Source organism: Lepidochelys kempii, chromosome 1 (assembly GCF_965140285.1).
Source record: "Lepidochelys kempii isolate rLepKem1 chromosome 1, rLepKem1.hap1, whole genome shotgun sequence".
NCBI lineage: Eukaryota > Metazoa > Chordata > Testudines > Cheloniidae > Lepidochelys > Lepidochelys kempii.
Genome location: NC_136380.1, coordinates 200,518,198 through 200,535,774, shown reverse-complemented (window position 1 = coordinate 200,535,774; position 17,577 = coordinate 200,518,198). Strand labels below are relative to the sequence as shown.

At 46.7% G+C, this 17,577-nt stretch overlaps 1 protein-coding gene across 1 annotated transcript in view; it reads left to right on the top strand.

Moving 5' to 3' along the window:
• Positions 1–727: 727 nt before the first annotated feature.
• The window catches only part of F5 (coagulation factor V), a 65,906-nt gene continuing 49,056 nt past the window's right edge, over positions 728–17,577 (top strand). Inside the window, exons 1-7 of the mRNA XM_073308245.2 lie at positions 728–916; positions 4,265–4,356; positions 8,561–8,683; positions 10,962–11,174; positions 11,955–12,098; positions 12,663–12,884; positions 13,602–13,767. Of these exons, the coding sequence (XP_073164346.2) occupies positions 756–916; positions 4,265–4,356; positions 8,561–8,683; positions 10,962–11,174; positions 11,955–12,098; positions 12,663–12,884; positions 13,602–13,767 (1,121 nt within the window). The 5' untranslated portion in view covers positions 728–755. The remainder of the gene's footprint in view (positions 917–4,264; positions 4,357–8,560; positions 8,684–10,961; positions 11,175–11,954; positions 12,099–12,662; positions 12,885–13,601; positions 13,768–17,577) is intronic.

Here is a 17,577-nt window from a genome sequence, read left to right as displayed (position 1 = left end):
GTTTTTTATGTGTAAAAAAAAATTAACCAAAAATATCCAAAAAGGCATGAAAATGTTGATGTCAAATTTGAACAATGTCGACAAGAAAATCATTTTAGAGACTTTTTTTTACAAGAAAATGTTCAAAAAATTTCAGCCAGCTCTACTCAAAGCTGAGCTAGAGGGATTCTCACTCTGGACAAAAGAGGAGTCAAGTCTCCCTGGCTCCTTTGGGTTTGGCATTTTGCCTGCTAATAAGGGGAGCATTTAAAGTCAATTATCTGATTATGTGGAGGCTTGTCAACTAGGAGCTCCGGGATTCTCACAGGCCCCCAGAGAGCTGTCCTGAGGTAGCAGCTGTCAGTTCTTGCTAACCTGGACTGGATTACTGCCCCTATGCTTCATCACCCTGCAACTCAGCCACATAAACCGTTTTTATTTGGGCCGCTGCCCCTAATACCCTACTGCCCTAGTAGGCAGCGACCCAGCCAACTAACTCTGCCTTATGTGGTTGAGGCTGCTTGTCCTCTGTGCTTGGCACACAGCAGGGAAGATGTGGGGGAGGGAGGGAAAGGCAGCCTGAGCAGCTGTTTATCTCCCCTCTGATTCCTGTCAGCAGCAGGAGGAGGTGAAGAGCAATGACCTGGGTGTCACTAACACCACCCCCACTTCTTGCATCACGAACCACAGTGAAAGCATTTCCCCAGCAGTAGCAGCAAAAGCAGCAGCCACTGTCTCATGTGGCTCCCAGTGTGACATCAGCAGGAGCTTGCACCATGGGGCTCTCCTGCACGCACCTCCTTCTCTTGATGCTGCTTGGTTTGTGGTGGCCAGGTTTGGCGTGGCATCGGGTGGGAGCAGCTCGGGTCCGGGAGCACTACATAGCCGCAGAGACCACCAGCTGGAGCTACAGACCCCAGTCCAAAGAACAGTCCAGGTAAGACTAGGAAGATGTGGAGGCAACCAGCTCCCTCCTGGGCTGAAAGGGACTTGAGTCTCCTGAGGAGTTTGTGCAGAGCTGGGCTTAGGGCCTGATCCAGCCTATGGAAGTCGATAAGAGTCTTTGCATTGATTCCAGTTGGATGAAGCCCTTAATTCAGTTCAATGCTATCAGCTGTTTTATTCACACCATGTGATTTTTTTTGGAGCCGTTATTATTGATGCCATTTTGACAAAGGCAAACTTGGACTCAGTCCCATGTCCTCTGTGCCCCCCAAACTGTCACTGGGGTCAATCCTACATTGAGAATTTTTGCATGAGTCTCGGGAGATTCTGCAGCTAGGTGAAAACATCAGAATCTCAGCTTTCATTTCAACAGTAAAAAAAAGTTTCTGGCCCTCACAGTCGTGTAGAAAAGCTCAAAAGCCACAAGGCAAATAAAAAAACTCTCAACATTATTATCTGTTTAAAATCTCATCATTTGGGGGGAAATTTGAAGTTCTTTTTATTTGCTTTTTGGTCACACGTCACATTTTCCAAGTTTTCTCTGCAACCACTAAAAATGTACTGGTTTTTTTTTTGGGGGGGGGGTAATTATTTTTTATTTTTTTAAAAAACTGAGATTCTCATGCAAACTTTTGATTCAAGAGACTGGGGCTTTAAGAAAAAACATCAAATGTCGCAGAACTAACCAAAAAAATCACCAGAGTTGGCAAAATTACATCTATTTTTAAATAAGAAAAGATCCTTACAAAAAGCACCATAGATTTTTAAAAATGTAAATGAATAATCTAGTTTACTTTCTTTATGGTTGCTTACTAAGTACATTTCTTCAGCTGAGGTGATGAATACACAACAGTCAGTTTCACCATGTTCATGCTTTCTGCTCAGTTTCACTTTCAGGTTCCCATGGCAACACTGACAAATTTTTTGGGATTAGTATTTTTTTTTGTGGTTAAAAACCACCCCAATAAGTACAAAAAGGTAAATGACTTACAGCTGATATACGCTGCTGAATACTGCAGGCTTCATGGGATCTCCAACAGAATTATGCAATTTTACAACTCTTCAAAGCTGCAAGAACAGACCACACAAAACCAGACAGTACTATATAGGTGTAACACAGTAGGGTAGAGGTTACAGTAATAATATAAAGAACAGGAGTACTTGTGGCACCTTAGAGACTAACAAATTTCATGGGCTTATGCTCTAATAAATTGGTTAGTCTCTAAGGTGCCACAAGTCGTCCTGTTCTTTTTTGCGGATACAGCCTAACACGGCTGCTACTCTGAAACCAGTAATAATATAGGAGACCTACATGAATAGGGAGAGGAGGGAGGGACCCAGGAGGGAAAAGGCGGAGGGGTTAGGTGGCATGGAAGTCGGACATTCTTTGATCCGTTTGAATGTTTTTTATTCAAATGTGTCTCGAAAGGGGGCCCAAAACTTCTCTGAATGCATTTAATTGATCTCTAAAGTGATTACCTATTCTTTTATTGGCTGCTAACTCAGAAAGAAGTTGGTCCAGTAAAAGATGTTACCTCACCCACCTTGTCTTGCTCATATCCTGGGACCAACACAACTACACCAACACTAAAAACAACTCAGGTCTCAATAGGACTGCTCTATTTTGGGCAATTTTTTACAAACAAAATCTCATGTTTTTGAACATTTGAGGCTGGCAGTGCTGTGTATGATATGACCAGGTGTAATTTTTCAGTGCACCCTGCCCTCCAAACATACACCGTTTGGGCTTGCCTTCATACGTCCATGACATTTCCAAGCTGCTCTTTGGTTTCTTTTGTGCTACGTGTATGTCTCCCACTCATCGCTGTGTATAGAAACCAAGCTGGCTAGAGGTTTGGCTCTGTTTACGCACACTGGCTGGTCAAAGATTATTTCTGGCTGTACGTTATTGCTAATCCTGGGAGAAACGTTTCAGATTTTTGAAATTTCAATTCAAGATTTTCATGAAAAAATGTCAGGTTTTTCTAATGATTCTCTTCCTTTTGTCATAACTGCCTTCTTCCTACGCCCCAGGGTCGGTCAGGCAAGTTCCATCAAACATCATAACATGACGTCACATATCACCTTTGTGAGGACAAACTCTTGCAGGGAAAAACTCAGCAGTGAGCTCTATAGAGCAGAGCCTTCTCTTGCTGAAGTCAATGACAAAATCCCTGTTAACTCATAGGGTCCCCAGTTCTGCTCCCCATGGAGTAGACACCTGTGGCGTTTCTGCCCGATTCTTTCCTTGCGGGAGAGTGATTTAGGGTAATCCACAGCCTTGCAGGGCAGCAGATCTGCTCTGAACTCAGAGGCTGGATCCTGAGCCATCACCATGGGCTGACCTCCCCTTCATCCACCTGCCCTGTCTCCCTGTCTGTGTACTGTCATCAACTTCCCCCTACGAAGCCTGTGCCTTACATTCCTGAAAGGAAGGTAGGAGACTTTGAGAGGGAGTTGTTGCTGAACGCCCCCTGCAGTAGTTACCAAGAAATCTACCAATCAGCTAGGGATGCATGACGCAAAATGTAGCAGCTCTGCCCCTCCAACCTTCATTTCAGCTCAACACCCATCATCCAAGAGCCATGTGCGCTCTTCCTCTTGTCTGCTTGGGTTCCTTCTACAGCACAGGGCATGGGATCCATTTGTGCATATACTTTTATGCATCAAAAGGTAAAGACAGTTGCCACATTTCCCAAGAAGCAATTTCCTGAATGGCTTTGATCCCTGGGCTGCCTTATAAGAGGCCAGTTTGCTCTTTCAAAGGGGAACGAATCACATTTTCTTTTTTACCTAAAAGTCACAGCAGTTACAGATAATTGCCACACTGAATGATTGTGCTGAGATCATTGCAGGTGATGTTGAAAATGAAGCACAGGGATGGGGGATCCAGGTTCTGCTCCCATCTCTACAGTGCACTTCCTTTGTGACCTTGGCCAGGTCACTTCAGCCCTCTGGATTCCTATTCCCGCAACTGTGAAATAAGGAAACTAATACCAACCTCACAGTAGAGCCGAAAGGAGCCACAGCATAGCAAAACGTGGTTTGTTACGTTATTAAACTCTCTCACAATAGTGTCCAGAAGCCCCACCTGCGACTGGGGCTCCATTGTGCTAAGTGCTGAATGAACATGTACTAAGAGACTCCCTGTCCCCAAGAGCTTACACTCTAAATGGACACAATGGGAGGGGAAACAAATGAAATGATTTACCCAAGTGACAGAGCCAAGAATCGAAGCCAGGTCTCCAGTGGCCCGGTCTCCTGCCCACTCCACTGGACCACACTGAATAGCTAAGGAGCTTTACCTTTAATTTATTTCTTTTAATACTTCCTATTGCAGATTAGAAAATTCAGAGCCTGTGTTTAAGAAAATTGCCTATAGAGAGTATGAAGCAGATTTTAAGAAAGCAAAACCAACAGATACTTTCTCAGGTAAGCAGAAAATAACTTTCAAAGCCAATGTCTTCCATGGGCAGGAAAACGTACCTATATTTGTATACACACGGCTAGCATATACTGCAAGCCAAGCAAATATAGAGAGAATTTAGGTGGCTCTTCTCTATAGCCCAGGAGCCAAAAGCCCATTCCCTTAAAAATATTGGCCTTCATTATCAGTATTGATTAAACTGGAGAGGGTTCAAAGAAGAGCCACAAGAATGATTACAGGGTTAGACAACATGCTGTATAGTGATTGAGTTCTCAGAGTCTATCTATTTAGCGTAACAAAGAGAAGGCTAAGGTGGTGACTTGATTACAGTTTATAAGTATCTACGTGGGGTGCAAATATTTAATAGTAGGCTCTTCAATCTAGCAGAGAAAGGTATAACAGGATCCAGTGGCTTCGACATTGGTGAGGCCTCATCGGGAGTACTGTGTCCAGTTTTGGGCCCCACACTACAAGAAGGATGTGGATAAATTGGAGAGAGTCCAGCGAAGGGCAACAAAAATAATTAGGGGTCTGGAACACATGACTTATGAGGAGAGGCTGAGGGAGCTGGGATTGTTTAGCCTGCAGAAGAGAAGAATGAGGGGGGATTTGATAGCTGCTTTCAACTACCTGAAAGGGGGTTCCAAAGAGGATGGCTCTAGACTGTTCTCAGTGGTGGCAGATGACAGAACGAGGAGTAATGGTCTCAAGTTGCAGTGGGGGAGGTTTAGATTGGATATTAGGAAAAACTTTTTCACTAAGAGGGTGGTGAAACACTGGAATGCGTTACCTTGGGAGGTGGTAGAATCTCCTTCCTTAGAGGTTTTTAAGGTCAGGCTTGACAAAGCCCTGGCTGGGATGATTTAACTGGGAATTGGTCCTGCTTCAAGCAGGGGGTTGGACTAGATGACCTTCTGGGGTCCCTTCCAACCCTGATATTCTATGATTCTATGAAGTTGCAGCTAGACAAATTCAGACTAGAAATAAGGTGTAAATTTTTGACGGTGAGAGTAAGTAACCATTGTAACAATTTACCAAGGGTTGTGCTGGATTCTCCATCACTGGCTATTTTTAAATCAAGATTCAGAGCTTTTCTAAAAGATCTGCTCTAGGAATTATTTTGGAGACGTTCTATGGCCTCTTATACAAGAGGTCAGCCTAGATCAGAGGTTCTCAAACTGTGGCTTGGGACCACAAAGTGGGTCATGACAATATTCCCTCTAATTTTTCACAGGCCCTGTGTGTGCAAAAAATTACTTCTGTGCAAATTTTTGACAGGCTGTGTGCGCAAAAAATTTCTTCTGTGCAAATATTTGTGCTTCTGTGCAAATTTTTGTGCATGCCGTGTTTTGCTGTGTGCGCAGGGTTTAGGATCTGTGTGTGCGCGCAAACATTGCATGTTTCTAATATATTGCTATGATCATACTGTTGCAGAATGATCCCTTCTGTGGGATCATTCGTGCTCCTGGAACGTCATCTGTGTGATGGGTCTGTATGCGGTGCCGTTGCTGGCCATACAGGTGTACACTACTGCAGCATTTGCAGAATATGTGGGCACCCATTTCTGGAGGCCGGTTTGTGTATTTCCAGAACTTGAAAAATGTGGGTGTTGCTCCCTTCCACTGCTATCAATCTCCCACACATGTAGCGCTGTGCAAAACAGTCACACTGATCACACTCAATCCTCCAACCCCAGGCTCTGTTTGACACCATTTGCCATCCTCTGCCTGGGCTCATGCTGGATCAGTGCACAGCTGCAGAGGCTCTCCCCTTAGTACTCCCCATGATGGATTCCACCACTCCTGTACTCAAACCCACCCTCTCTCTACACTCCACTCCAAGGTTTAGTTGAACAGGAGGCATGTGATAATTGTGAAGCAGATAACACACTCTCACGCTCTGCACAGAGCCTAACACAGTTGCTCTTTTACTTAATCACATAAAGCACAAGACAATACAGATGATATAGAACACAAGAACCATCCTCAGCGCAATGTGCCTAGCTAGCTCACTCTTCCCTTGGGAGTCCTTGGAGGGACACCTGTGTCCAGGAAGGTAGGCAGGCAGGGTTTCCCCTGCCTCATGCAGGCTGTTACATGTTGGGTGGCTTATCCCACATGGAGTTTCCTTCCCCCAGCCTGTGACCTTGCTCTCTCCTGCACAGTGCTTCCCCTTCCTGTGTGGTGGCTGCATTGATATGCCCCTTTCCAATACTTGGCTTCCTTTGTTCTATCTTTTGGTAACTTTTCATTGTTCCATAAAAGCCCTCCCCTCAGATAGGATGGGTAAAGCTGGCTTTTCCCTATGATGCAGTCACTGGGTGGAGTGAGGTGCTACTCATTGACAGGTGCTATGTATTTACAGGTAAATGTCTAGTTAAATAAAAAGAAACCACCTTTGCAAGGGTTTGCTCCATTTGTGCATCAATGTCAATGGAAAAAATCCTTTTGACTGCAGTGGAAGATGCCTCAGGCCATCGCTACAATACCTTTCTTACCAACCCCTTTTCCTCAGCATGCGTTCTGTGACTGAAGGAGCTTTTCTTCCCTGATTGTGAGTATATCTACGCTGCACTGGGAAGTGTGATATCAGTGCAGGTATGCATACCCACACTAGCTTAAATGTAGCTAACGTGGCTAAAAGTAGCAAAGAAGATGCAGGAGCATGGGCTTCAGTGTGGGCTCCTCCTAGGTATGTACTGACATTGTTAACCTGCACCTGGGTCTGCGCTATTGCCTCTTTTCTGCTACTCTTAGCCGTGCTATCTAGATTAAAGCCGCTTGGCAAGGCATTCCCATGCTAGCAACTGCATGTCCCACTGAAGTGGAGGCATACTTTGTGTTGTGGAGGCTGTTGCTCTGGATGTTGCATTAAACACTCCCTAAGACTTCTGTCTGCTTTCCTAAAACTCTGGTAGTACCGGTGACTAATTCGTAAAGGGAGAAATCCTCTCCCCAACTTTTAAGCTGTCTGTTCACTAAACTTTCCATCTCCAGGAAACAGCCTTCTCTGTTCATGTGCAGAATTTTCTGGTGATTTTCAGTGTCCTTTGCTGAATATATAATTCACGACCTCATTTACATTGGGCCACATCTGTTAGAGCAGGGGTGGGCAAACTTTTTGGGCTGAGGGCCACATCTGTGTGGGGAAATTGTATGCAGGGCCGGGGCAGGGGGTTGGGGTGCGGGAGGGAGTGAGGGATGCGGGAGGGGGTGTAGTGTGCAGGAATCAGCTCAGGGCAGGGGGTTGGGGCAGAAGAGAGGTGCAGGGTGTATGAGGGGGCTCAAGGAAGGAGATTGCAGTGCAGGAGGGGTGCAGAGTGCAGGAGAGTGCTCAAGGCAGGAGTGAAGGAGGGGTGCGGACTGCAGGAGGGAGCTCAGGACAGGGGGTTGGTGTGCAGGAGCGGTGCGGGGTGCGACAAGGGGCTCAGGGCAGGGAGTTGGTATGCACAGGGGTGCAGCAGGGAGCTCAGGGCAGGGAGTTGGGGTGCAGGAGGGGTGCGAGGTGCAGGCAGGGAGTTGGAGGGAGGGGTTCAGGCTCTGGCCCAGTGCCACTTACCTAAAGTGGCTTCAGGGTGGCAGCAGCTCACACAGGGGCCAGGGCAGGCTCCCTGCCTGCCTGCCCTAGCCCCATTCCGCACCGCTCTAGGAAGCGGCCAGCACCAGGTCCCTGCACGGCCCCTGGGAGGAGGGGGGAGCACAGGGCTCCACAGGGCTGCCCTTACTGCGCCTCCAGGAACCTCCCCCGAAGCTCCCATTGGCCACGGTTCCCCATTCCCGGCCAATGGGAGCTGCGGGGGGCAGTGCCTGGAGAAAAGAGCAATGCACGGAGCTCTCTGGCTGCCCTCCCAGGCCTCAGGGATGTGGTGCTGGCCGCTTCTGAGAGCGATGCAGGGTCTGTGCCACCACAGGGGGCAATCCTGCCGGCCAGATCCAAAGCCCTGAGGGGCCGGATCCGGGCCGTAGTTTGCCCACCCCTGTGTTAGATCCTTGTTTGCCTTTCCACCATTTAGATATTTCACAGCTAAATCACTGGATAGCCTCAATCCTCATTGCACTGGCATTAAATCCTCTGCCTTTATTTTGTGCAACTTGTCCTTTAACAGGAGTTCACTTTCCCGCTCAGTAGAAGGTACCTGTCTCCCTTTCACTAAGATGCACCATTTGATGCTCATTATCTCTTTTTCTTTTTTATGCTGAATTTCTGCAGGACTTCTGGGACCAACTCTGCATGCTGAAGTGGGAGACACTTTAGTAGTTCACTTTAAGAACATGGCCAACAAACCACTGAGCATTTACCCACAAGGCATAGCTTACAACAAACTATCAGAAGGTATGTGGTGTAAAATGCCATCTATTTTTTTTTTCTACTCAAGACTATATAATCTTAGATAGAGAAGGGCCGAAAACCAAGTCCAGGGTATGGACACCATCGACCTTTGATGTCAGGTCGTAATTTGGGCAGCAAGCAGGATGTAATTTGGTCCCCAAGAAAACATGGGCTCCAAGGCTACCTAGGGACTTGAGGGGAATGCCTAGTGTAGGTAAGACAGTCTGTGTATAGGTCTCTTATTTTCAATCCATCTCTCTGAGTGCTGTGTGCCTTTTGGCAAACAAATCATACTTTTGTTTTGAAGAGGCTGCTTCTGTGTCACTGCGTACTACCACTGACCACAGGCTCCCCAGGAGAACCTCTTGCAGGTGCCAAGCTGTTGGGCCTGCTCAATATCATGGTTGGCAACCAGGGAGGTGTGACCCAGAGACCAAGTCAGGGAGTGGTTGGATCAGGGGATCTCACCCCAAAAAGAAGTGGAGGCACAGCCCTGCCACTTGAAAGGGATGCAGTCGGGGGACTGGAACAGGGTCTCAGAAGGGGTGGCCTACCCAGGGACTATGACAAAGGGTACTTGGTATCTCCCAGGAGGAGCTCAGCTTCTTGCAAGATCTGGCCTGTGGCTGTCAGTTGTTAGAGGCATGGTACTAATATATCCTGCTGGTTGTCGAGAATGCCATAGAGACCAAATCAAACTTGAGTAAAGCTATCAGTTTAAAACAGTGCCACTCTATCCTGCCAAATGATTTACCAACATCCATTAATAAAATTAAGGATGGAATCCAATTTGATGTTAACTTCTTCTAACTGGCGCTCAATCAGCTAGATTGCATAGAGCTGCAAGTGCAACAAGGGGGTAGAAAATAGAGTGGTGAGGGAGGAAATGCTCAGAAAATCCCCCAAAGACTGATGACCTGTGACCTTTGAATCTAGTCTGTGGCTGTTTATGCACTAAATGAACTGCACAACATTGTCCTGCCTCCTCACACGCTGTTTACTCCAAACACCTACAGTTTTCAGAAAGAACCTTACCCTAAAGATTGGGAACTATCCTCCCATACAGTAAATGTTTAAATGTGTGTGTTAAAGAAAATGTATTTATATTCTTTCAGTTCCAAGGCTTTAGAGTTCAAGGTATTTGCCACCATTGGTAATGGGTTCGTTATTACTGAATATGCGCCCAATTTGCACTTTGTGTCTCATTTTCACCAGTGCAAAGTGAATGTAAAGCACTTCCATGTCAGAATGGTAGCATTTTACACTCCCTTTGCACTGGTTTCAGTGACTGCACGTGGGCTGTCAGCTTGCAAATATTTAATTGCATTAGGGTTGATGATGTCATAGGTGGTTGAAATGTTTTGAATCTCGAAACAATATCTGGAAAAATGTTCTCCCTTTTCAGCAACTCTCAAGGGGGTTGGGATTTTTTTCAGATGTTGAAATTTCAAACTGTGTGAATACATTTTTTGCAAAAACGTCCAAGATTTCCCAGCCCACCCCTCCTCCACCCCACTCCCCAGTTCTAGATGATCTTGTTCCTTGCTATTAATCAGTTTGTCGGGAGAGCTCTCTGAGGTTTTCTTTAATGCCTTGTTCGTATGGTGAGCCCAAGAGGAGTTTTGCTCTCAGCTGAGTGGGAGCAGAGTCGAGCTCTGTGTTGAGGAACGATCACATGTCACTGAAAATCTCCGATTCTGTTTGATGATGGTTCAGGTTGATATTTCACTGATTTCTCATCTTATTTGCAGCTAGAATTTTGATAACCTCCAGGAAGCCTTCTTGTTAAGTGAACATATTTATTGGCTGTAGACAATGCAAACAAATTAAATACATAAATGCAATGTTATCACCATTCAGATTTGTAATGCACAAAAGTCGGAAGGCTGCAGTAGCTCCTACAGGGCCAGTGTTATGGAGGGAGGCTGGACCAGGATCAGTGGAGAGCTGGTGAATTGGGCAGCTAGTACCTTCTCAATCACTCCTGACTCCAACCATGGAGAGGCTGAGCAGTTGTACTATGCTCCCCCACCACATCAGCCTGGGTAAATGAAACCGACTACTGGTCTTGATTCTGCTCTCAGGGACACCAGTGAGAATCGGGAGTAACTCTGCTGAAGTGAATGGAGTTACACCATTGTAAAGCTGGTGCAGGTGAGAGAAGACTCAAGCTCTCTGTGTATGGGTGGCAATGGTAGTAAAAACCCTGTTCACACGTTCATCAGTCCCTCCCTCCCTCAATGCCACCTCTACCTCCCTCTCTCGACTTCTACCTATGCAGGTTCCCTGTATGCTGACCGAACATCTTCTTTTGAAAAACTGGACGATGCTGTGCCTCCAGGCCTGGTGTATAAATACACATGGGAGATCACTGCAGAAATTGGGCCTAAAGAAGCCGACCCTCCCTGTCTCACCTATATCTATTACTCACATGAGAACATGGTGGTGGACTTTAACTCTGGTCTGATTGGAGCATTGCTTATATGTAAAAAAGGTAACCAAAATGCTGTGGGTAGACAAAAGCTATAAAATGTCAGCTGGTCTACTGTTTCAGTGGCCTAGCACATTCTGATAGTGTTGCTTTCTGTTCTGGTAATGATAAAAACAAAAAAACATAAAAATCGAGCTTGAAGATTGTATCATAATGTGGGAAGGCATTTCATTTCCCTCTTCCCTTCTCGTGTTTCTGGGCAGGCAGTTTAGAGGAAACTGATTTTGTTTCCTCTGTCTTTATTTTAGGGCTCAAGGTTACAGTGTTCTGGACTAGCTGTAATGCACACTAGTTTCTGGAATAATTCTAATTGTAGGCAGGGCTGGTAACATCGCTTTATATTAAAGTTGCCTGACATTTCCCATTTTGAGACCCCCAACTTCAATTGCTTATAACTTTGTGAAACTTTAACTGTTCAGGCTGGAATTTACCATTTCAGGTGTCTGCCTCAGATGGAAAAATTTTGGAAAGTTGTACCCAAAACTGTTCAACTGTTTCTGAGAAGGAGGCTAGGAAGAAACATTTTGTTTTGCCCATATTAAAAATGCTCCCTCTGCTGAACCTGTTCTGTGGATGCTAGAGGCTTTCAGTCTCCAAAGCTGCCAATCCAGCACCTTTCCCCAGAACTAAATTCACCTCAAGCACATTTTGAAAAGACGTCCTATGTGCCCAGGTGCAGCTGGCATGTGCGGAAAGCTCATGGAATAGATCTGGATGCCTTTTAGTTGATGTGAGCTGCTTTTATTTTTGCCTTTATCTGATACCTCTTGTTTCCTCCCACAGGAAGCCTGAAGAAAGATGGGACACAGAAGCTGTTTGACAAAGAATATGTGTTGATGTTTGCTGTGTTCGATGAAAGCAAAAGCTGGCAAAAATCAACCTCTCTCCTGTACACGATTAATGGTTACGCTAATGGGACGTTGCCAGGTACTGTACGTACTCGTGGTGTCCAGCCAGAGTCCACAAACTGTGTATTACTCCTCACTGCAGCATACACTAGAGGGCTGTAGAAAGCAAACAGAAGGAGTAGAGTGGCACAGACTCGTGTATAACCTTACGTTGAGCATCTGGTTCCACAAGGGAGCATGTGTGCGCTCCCACCCACCACCGCTTTCCCCTGCAGTCTGCCCTTGGTGCCAAGAGCACATGGCTTCCAAGGGCGTGGCTGTTTGTGCAGAGAGACAATTAAATCTCTTCCTGCCACCCACTGGATAAGGAGTGAGGTTTTTCAAAAGCACCTACGTGAGTTAGGCACTCAACTCCCATTGGCTTCAATGGGATTTAGACTCCTAATCCACTTAAGTACTTTTGAAAATCCCACCCATGGCCTATACAGTATCCATTCCTAGACATGGCCATTGAGATATCAGAGAGACTTTATTAAAAGTGCAGAGTGGGTATTCACTTTTCACCTACCAGTGGGAATTAATGAACCATTCTGTGATTCTGGGATGATTCGCCTGTGTTCTGAACCCTGCTGTTTTGTTTCAGACCTAGGAGCTTGCACATACGATAACATTAGCTGGCATTTGATAGGAATGAGCTCCAAACCAGAGATTTTCTCCATCCATTTCAATGGGCAAGTCCTGGAACAAAATCGTCGCAAGGTCTCGACCATCAGCCTTGTGGGAGGTGCATCGACCACAGCAAACATGACCGTGAGCCAGAAAGGAAGGTGGCTGATATCTTCTCTTGTCCAGAAGCATCTGCAAGGCAAGGGAACATCTGTTCAGGTGGCAGTTATACAGTTAGAGTGTCATTCTTGTCTCTTCCTCCTTATCTCCTAAAGTGCTGCTAAGTTTGTCAAATGTGGTGGCTAACGCATTTGGGATCATCCTAGGAAATCAGTGGAAACAGGGCATTTTGTTTAAATTAGGGTTGCAAGATGGGGCTCATTAGGATGACTTCTGCAAAGGGGCTAGAGGGCAACAATGAATATAACTTAGTTTTTAACTCTCTGGAAAGTGCTCAGATGAGCCTCATTATAAAAAAAACCTGGAGATTGACCAGCTTTTTCAGGAGAAACAGAGAACTTTTGCAGTTTAGTAGGCAAAAAATCTTTTCTGCTCATCTTTAACAGTGGATGTTAGTTTCCCCCTGGAGTGAAGAGATCTCTGTTGTAATGGATCAGTGGATTCCCTCTTGTGAAAGGTTGGAGGGCTCATTTAACAGAAAAGGGGCAGTTCTTGCTGTCAGTTAGGCTGGTATTTTCAAGGGAGGCTATGCGAGTTAGTTGCTGAGCTCTCAGCTGAGCTCCCACAAGCCCCTTTGAAAATACCACCCTTAATGCCTGAACTCTTCTTTTTTTTCAGCCTGAATAGACTCAGGTCAATGAGTGAATGTTTTCATGCATCCTGAGCTGATGGGCTGTAGGAATGCCGTGTTCATAGGACTAACAGTAACCATTGTACTGTCTCTCTCTTCAACCAGCTGGAATGCACGGTTACCTCAACATAACAGAATGTGCGGGGAAAGACATGTTCAAGAAGAAATTATCCTTTAAGGAATTGCGTATGATTAAGGACTGGGAATATTTCATTGCTGCGGAAGAAGTCACCTGGGATTATGCTCCAGAAATTCCAGAGACCATTGATAGGTAAAATGGTGAACTATATTGTGCTGATGAATGTTAACTTGAGGCGGCTTAGGAAATGCGCTATATAATGTAAAGTCCTAGCCCTTAAGAACTCCTTCTGCATATTTTTCACAGGAACTCAATCTTGTAGAAGAGGAGGAATATTAGAGGCAGGGTTGCATGGTATTTATGGAATGCACTATGTAGAAGTCCTAGGGTATGTCTACACTACAAAATTAGGTCAATTTTATAGAAGTCGATTTTTAGAAATCAATTTTATACAGTCGATTGTGTATGTCCCCACCAAGTGTACTAAGTCGGTGGAGTGCATCCTCAATACCGTGACTAGGATCGACTTACGGAGCGGTGAACTGTGGGTACCTATCCCACAGTTCCCACAGTCTCTGCTGCCCATTGGAATTCTGGGTTAAGCTCCCAGTGCCTGATGGGACTAAAACATTGTCAAGGGTGGTTTTGGGTACATGTCGTCAGTCGCCCCCCCCCCCCCCCCTTGAAAGCAACGGCAGACAATTGTTTTGCCCCTTTTTTCCTGGGTTACCCATGCTGATGCCATACCACGGCAAGCATGGAGCCCACTCAGCTCAACGCTGCTGTTGTGAGCATTGTAAACACCTCGCGCATTATCTTGGAGTATGTACAGAACCAGGCTAAGAGACACCAGCACGAGGATGATTGTGATGAGGACATGGACACAGACATTCCTGAAAGCATGGGCTGTGGCAATTGGGACATCATGGTGGCAGTGGGGCTGGTTGATACAGTGGAACGCCGATTCTGGGCCCAGCAAACAAGCACAGACTGGTGGAACTGCATAGTGTTGCAGATCCTGGAAGCCTAGGGAGTCTGACACTGCAAGGCAGCAGGAGGTTTCCTAGGCGAGTGGTGCTGTTGTGCAGACGAAGGCCATGTCTATGCGACAAAATGATGTCCACCTAAGTTACATCAGCATACAGCCACTGCAGTAATTACATCAGTTTTGCGTGTCCACACTGCACTGTTTTTGTCGGCGGTGCGCATTCTCACTAGCAGCACTTGTATCGATGCAAAAGGAGTCGCGCAGGGGTGACTAGGAACATGATTTCAACATCCCATAATGCAGTGTTCTCCATCTCATAATTTCATCTGCATCCCATAACGTTCCACGCCTCTTCTCAAAATCCCCACAAACCTGTGCATCCCTCCTGGCTGTCCATTATCTGTGTCAGAAGCATGGATCCTGCACAGCTCTGCACTGTTGTGATGAGTGTTGTGAGAATGGCATGCCTGGTCCTGCAGTATTTGCAGAGCCGCCAGATTTGCTGCAGGGAATGTGACAATTTCTCGGAGGCTAGATTTGCTCTGGGACATAGAAAGAAACAATTCAAAGTTGTTGACGGCATTCATGATGGAACTGGAGCTGGGCCGGAGAAAGAAGCACTGACGGGTGGGATCACGTCAGGTTTGGGAAGATGAGCAGTGGCTGCAGAACTTTCGGATGTTCTTGGATCTATGTGCTGAACTCACCCCAGCCCTCCTGCGCAGCAACACCAAAATGAGATCTGCACTGAGAGTGGAGAAGTGAGTGGTAATTGCACTGTGGAAACTTGCAATGCCCGACTGCTACTGATCAGTTGGGACTCAGTTTGGAGTTGGGAAATCCAACAAGTTTCCACATACACAGGTCAGTGTATTTGCAGCTGTGATTGTCCAGGGTGTGGTGGTAGGGATAGTGCAGTGGCCCCAGAGGTCCCAGAATGCAGTTCTCTTTGGGCTGCAGAAGGAGGCGAGCACAAGATGGTTGAACCTGAAGCTCAACAAGAGTCTGCAGCATGTCTGTTTGCTGCTTGAGAAGCGCTAGCATCTCCTGCTGCACATCTCTGTCCTTTTCCTGCACCTTTCTCCTCTCCGCTCTATCCCTGGCCTGCTGTCCTCAAGGGTGAACATCCAAGCCCCGTGCTTGGTATCCAAAGCAGCAGAGGCTTGCAGGATCTCTTGGAATATGCCATCCCTCTTCTTCCTTCTCCTCCTTATCTGGCTGAGCCGCTCTACTAGTGTGGATGGAGAGACAGCCCCTCCCCCCCAAGGCCACATTTCCAACTGCAAAGGGTACAATGCACAGAGGTACTACTGTGAGTGTATTCACAAGATAAATGGAAACTTGGTAAACTGAACTCACTCCCCTTCATCCACACAAGTTGCAAGCACTAGATTCTCATTTCTCCTTGTGATCGATACTCGCTGCAGTCCAGTCATCATGAGTACAACCATGAAGGGAAGGGTTGGGGGGGGGGAGATGGGGATAGCTCACGGGCATGAGTGTGTGCATCTAGGGCAACTGAATAGAATACTGGCACTGTTTTCCACGGGCAGTGGTGATTTTAGCTGATATCTTACTCCTGAGGGTAATGGAGGCTGGAAGGGAACAGGTATCTGGCTGCAAACCAGGGACGTATGCTGCCTGTCCGTGTGCTGCAATGGTTCTGGTTGAAGTAATCGCTGAGGGTATGTCTACATTACAAAATTAGGTCAAATGTATAGAAGTCGATTTTTAGGAAGCGATTTTATACAGTCGATTGTGTGTGTCTCCAGTAAGCGCATTAAGTTGGCGGAGTGCGTCCACAGTACCGTAGCATACTGGGTAGCGTCAACTTTCAGAGCGTTGCACTGTGGGTAGCTATCCCACAGTTCCCGCAGTCTCCGCTGCCCATTGGAATTCTTGGTTGAGCTCCCAATGCCTGATAGGGCAAAAACATTGTCGCGGGTGGTTTTGGGTACATGTCGTCAGTCGCCCCTCCCTCCGTGAAAGCAATGGCAGACAATCGTTTCGCACCTTTTTTCCATGCAGACGACATACTGCTGTCAGCAGACGGTGCAGTAGGACTGCTAACCATCGTCATCATCCACTGCTTCCGCTGCAACTCTGCTCTCCTGGTGCCATGAATCCACCTTGCTGGTCGTCTCGTCGTTCTGTATAAATATCTATTCTTGTGGCATCAGTCCTCATCCACCACTTCTGCTGCAACTCTGCTCTTCTGCAGACGCCATACCATGGCAAGCATGGAGCCCGCTCAGCTCACCACTGCTGTTGTGAGCATTGTAAACACCTCGCAAGTTATCCTGCAGTACGTGCAGAACCTGCAAAAGCAGGCGAGGAGGCGATGGCAGCACGGTGATGAGAGTGATGAGGACATGGACACAGACTTCTCTCAAAGCACGGTCCCTGGCAGTTTGGACATCATGGTGGTAATGTGGCAAGTTCCTGCCATGGAACGCCGATTCTGGGCCTAGGAAACAAGCACAGACTGGTGGGACCGCATAGTGTTGCAAGTATGGGATGATTCACAGTGGCTGCGAAACTTTCGCACATGTAAGGCCACTTTCCTTGGACTTTGTGAGTTGCTTTCCCCTGCCCTGAAGCACAGGAATACCAAGATGAGAGCTGCCCTGACAGTTGAGAAGTGAGTGGCAATAGCCCTGTGGAAGCTTGTAATGCCTGACTGCTACTGGTCAGTAGGGAATTAATTTGGAGTGGGTAAATCTACTGTGGGGGTTGCTGAGATCCACGTAGCCAATGCAATCACTGATGTTCTGCTATCAAGGGAAGTGACTCTGGGAAATGTGCAGGTCATAGTGGATGGCTTTGCTGCAATGGGGTTCCCTAACTCTGCTGGGGCGATAGATGGAACGCATATCCCTACCTTGACACTGGCCCATCATGCCCACCAGTATGTAAACCGCAAGGGGTACTTCTCAATGGTGCTGCAAGCGCTGGTGGATCACAAGAGATGTTTCACTGACATCAACGTGGGATGGCCAGGAAAGGTGCATGAC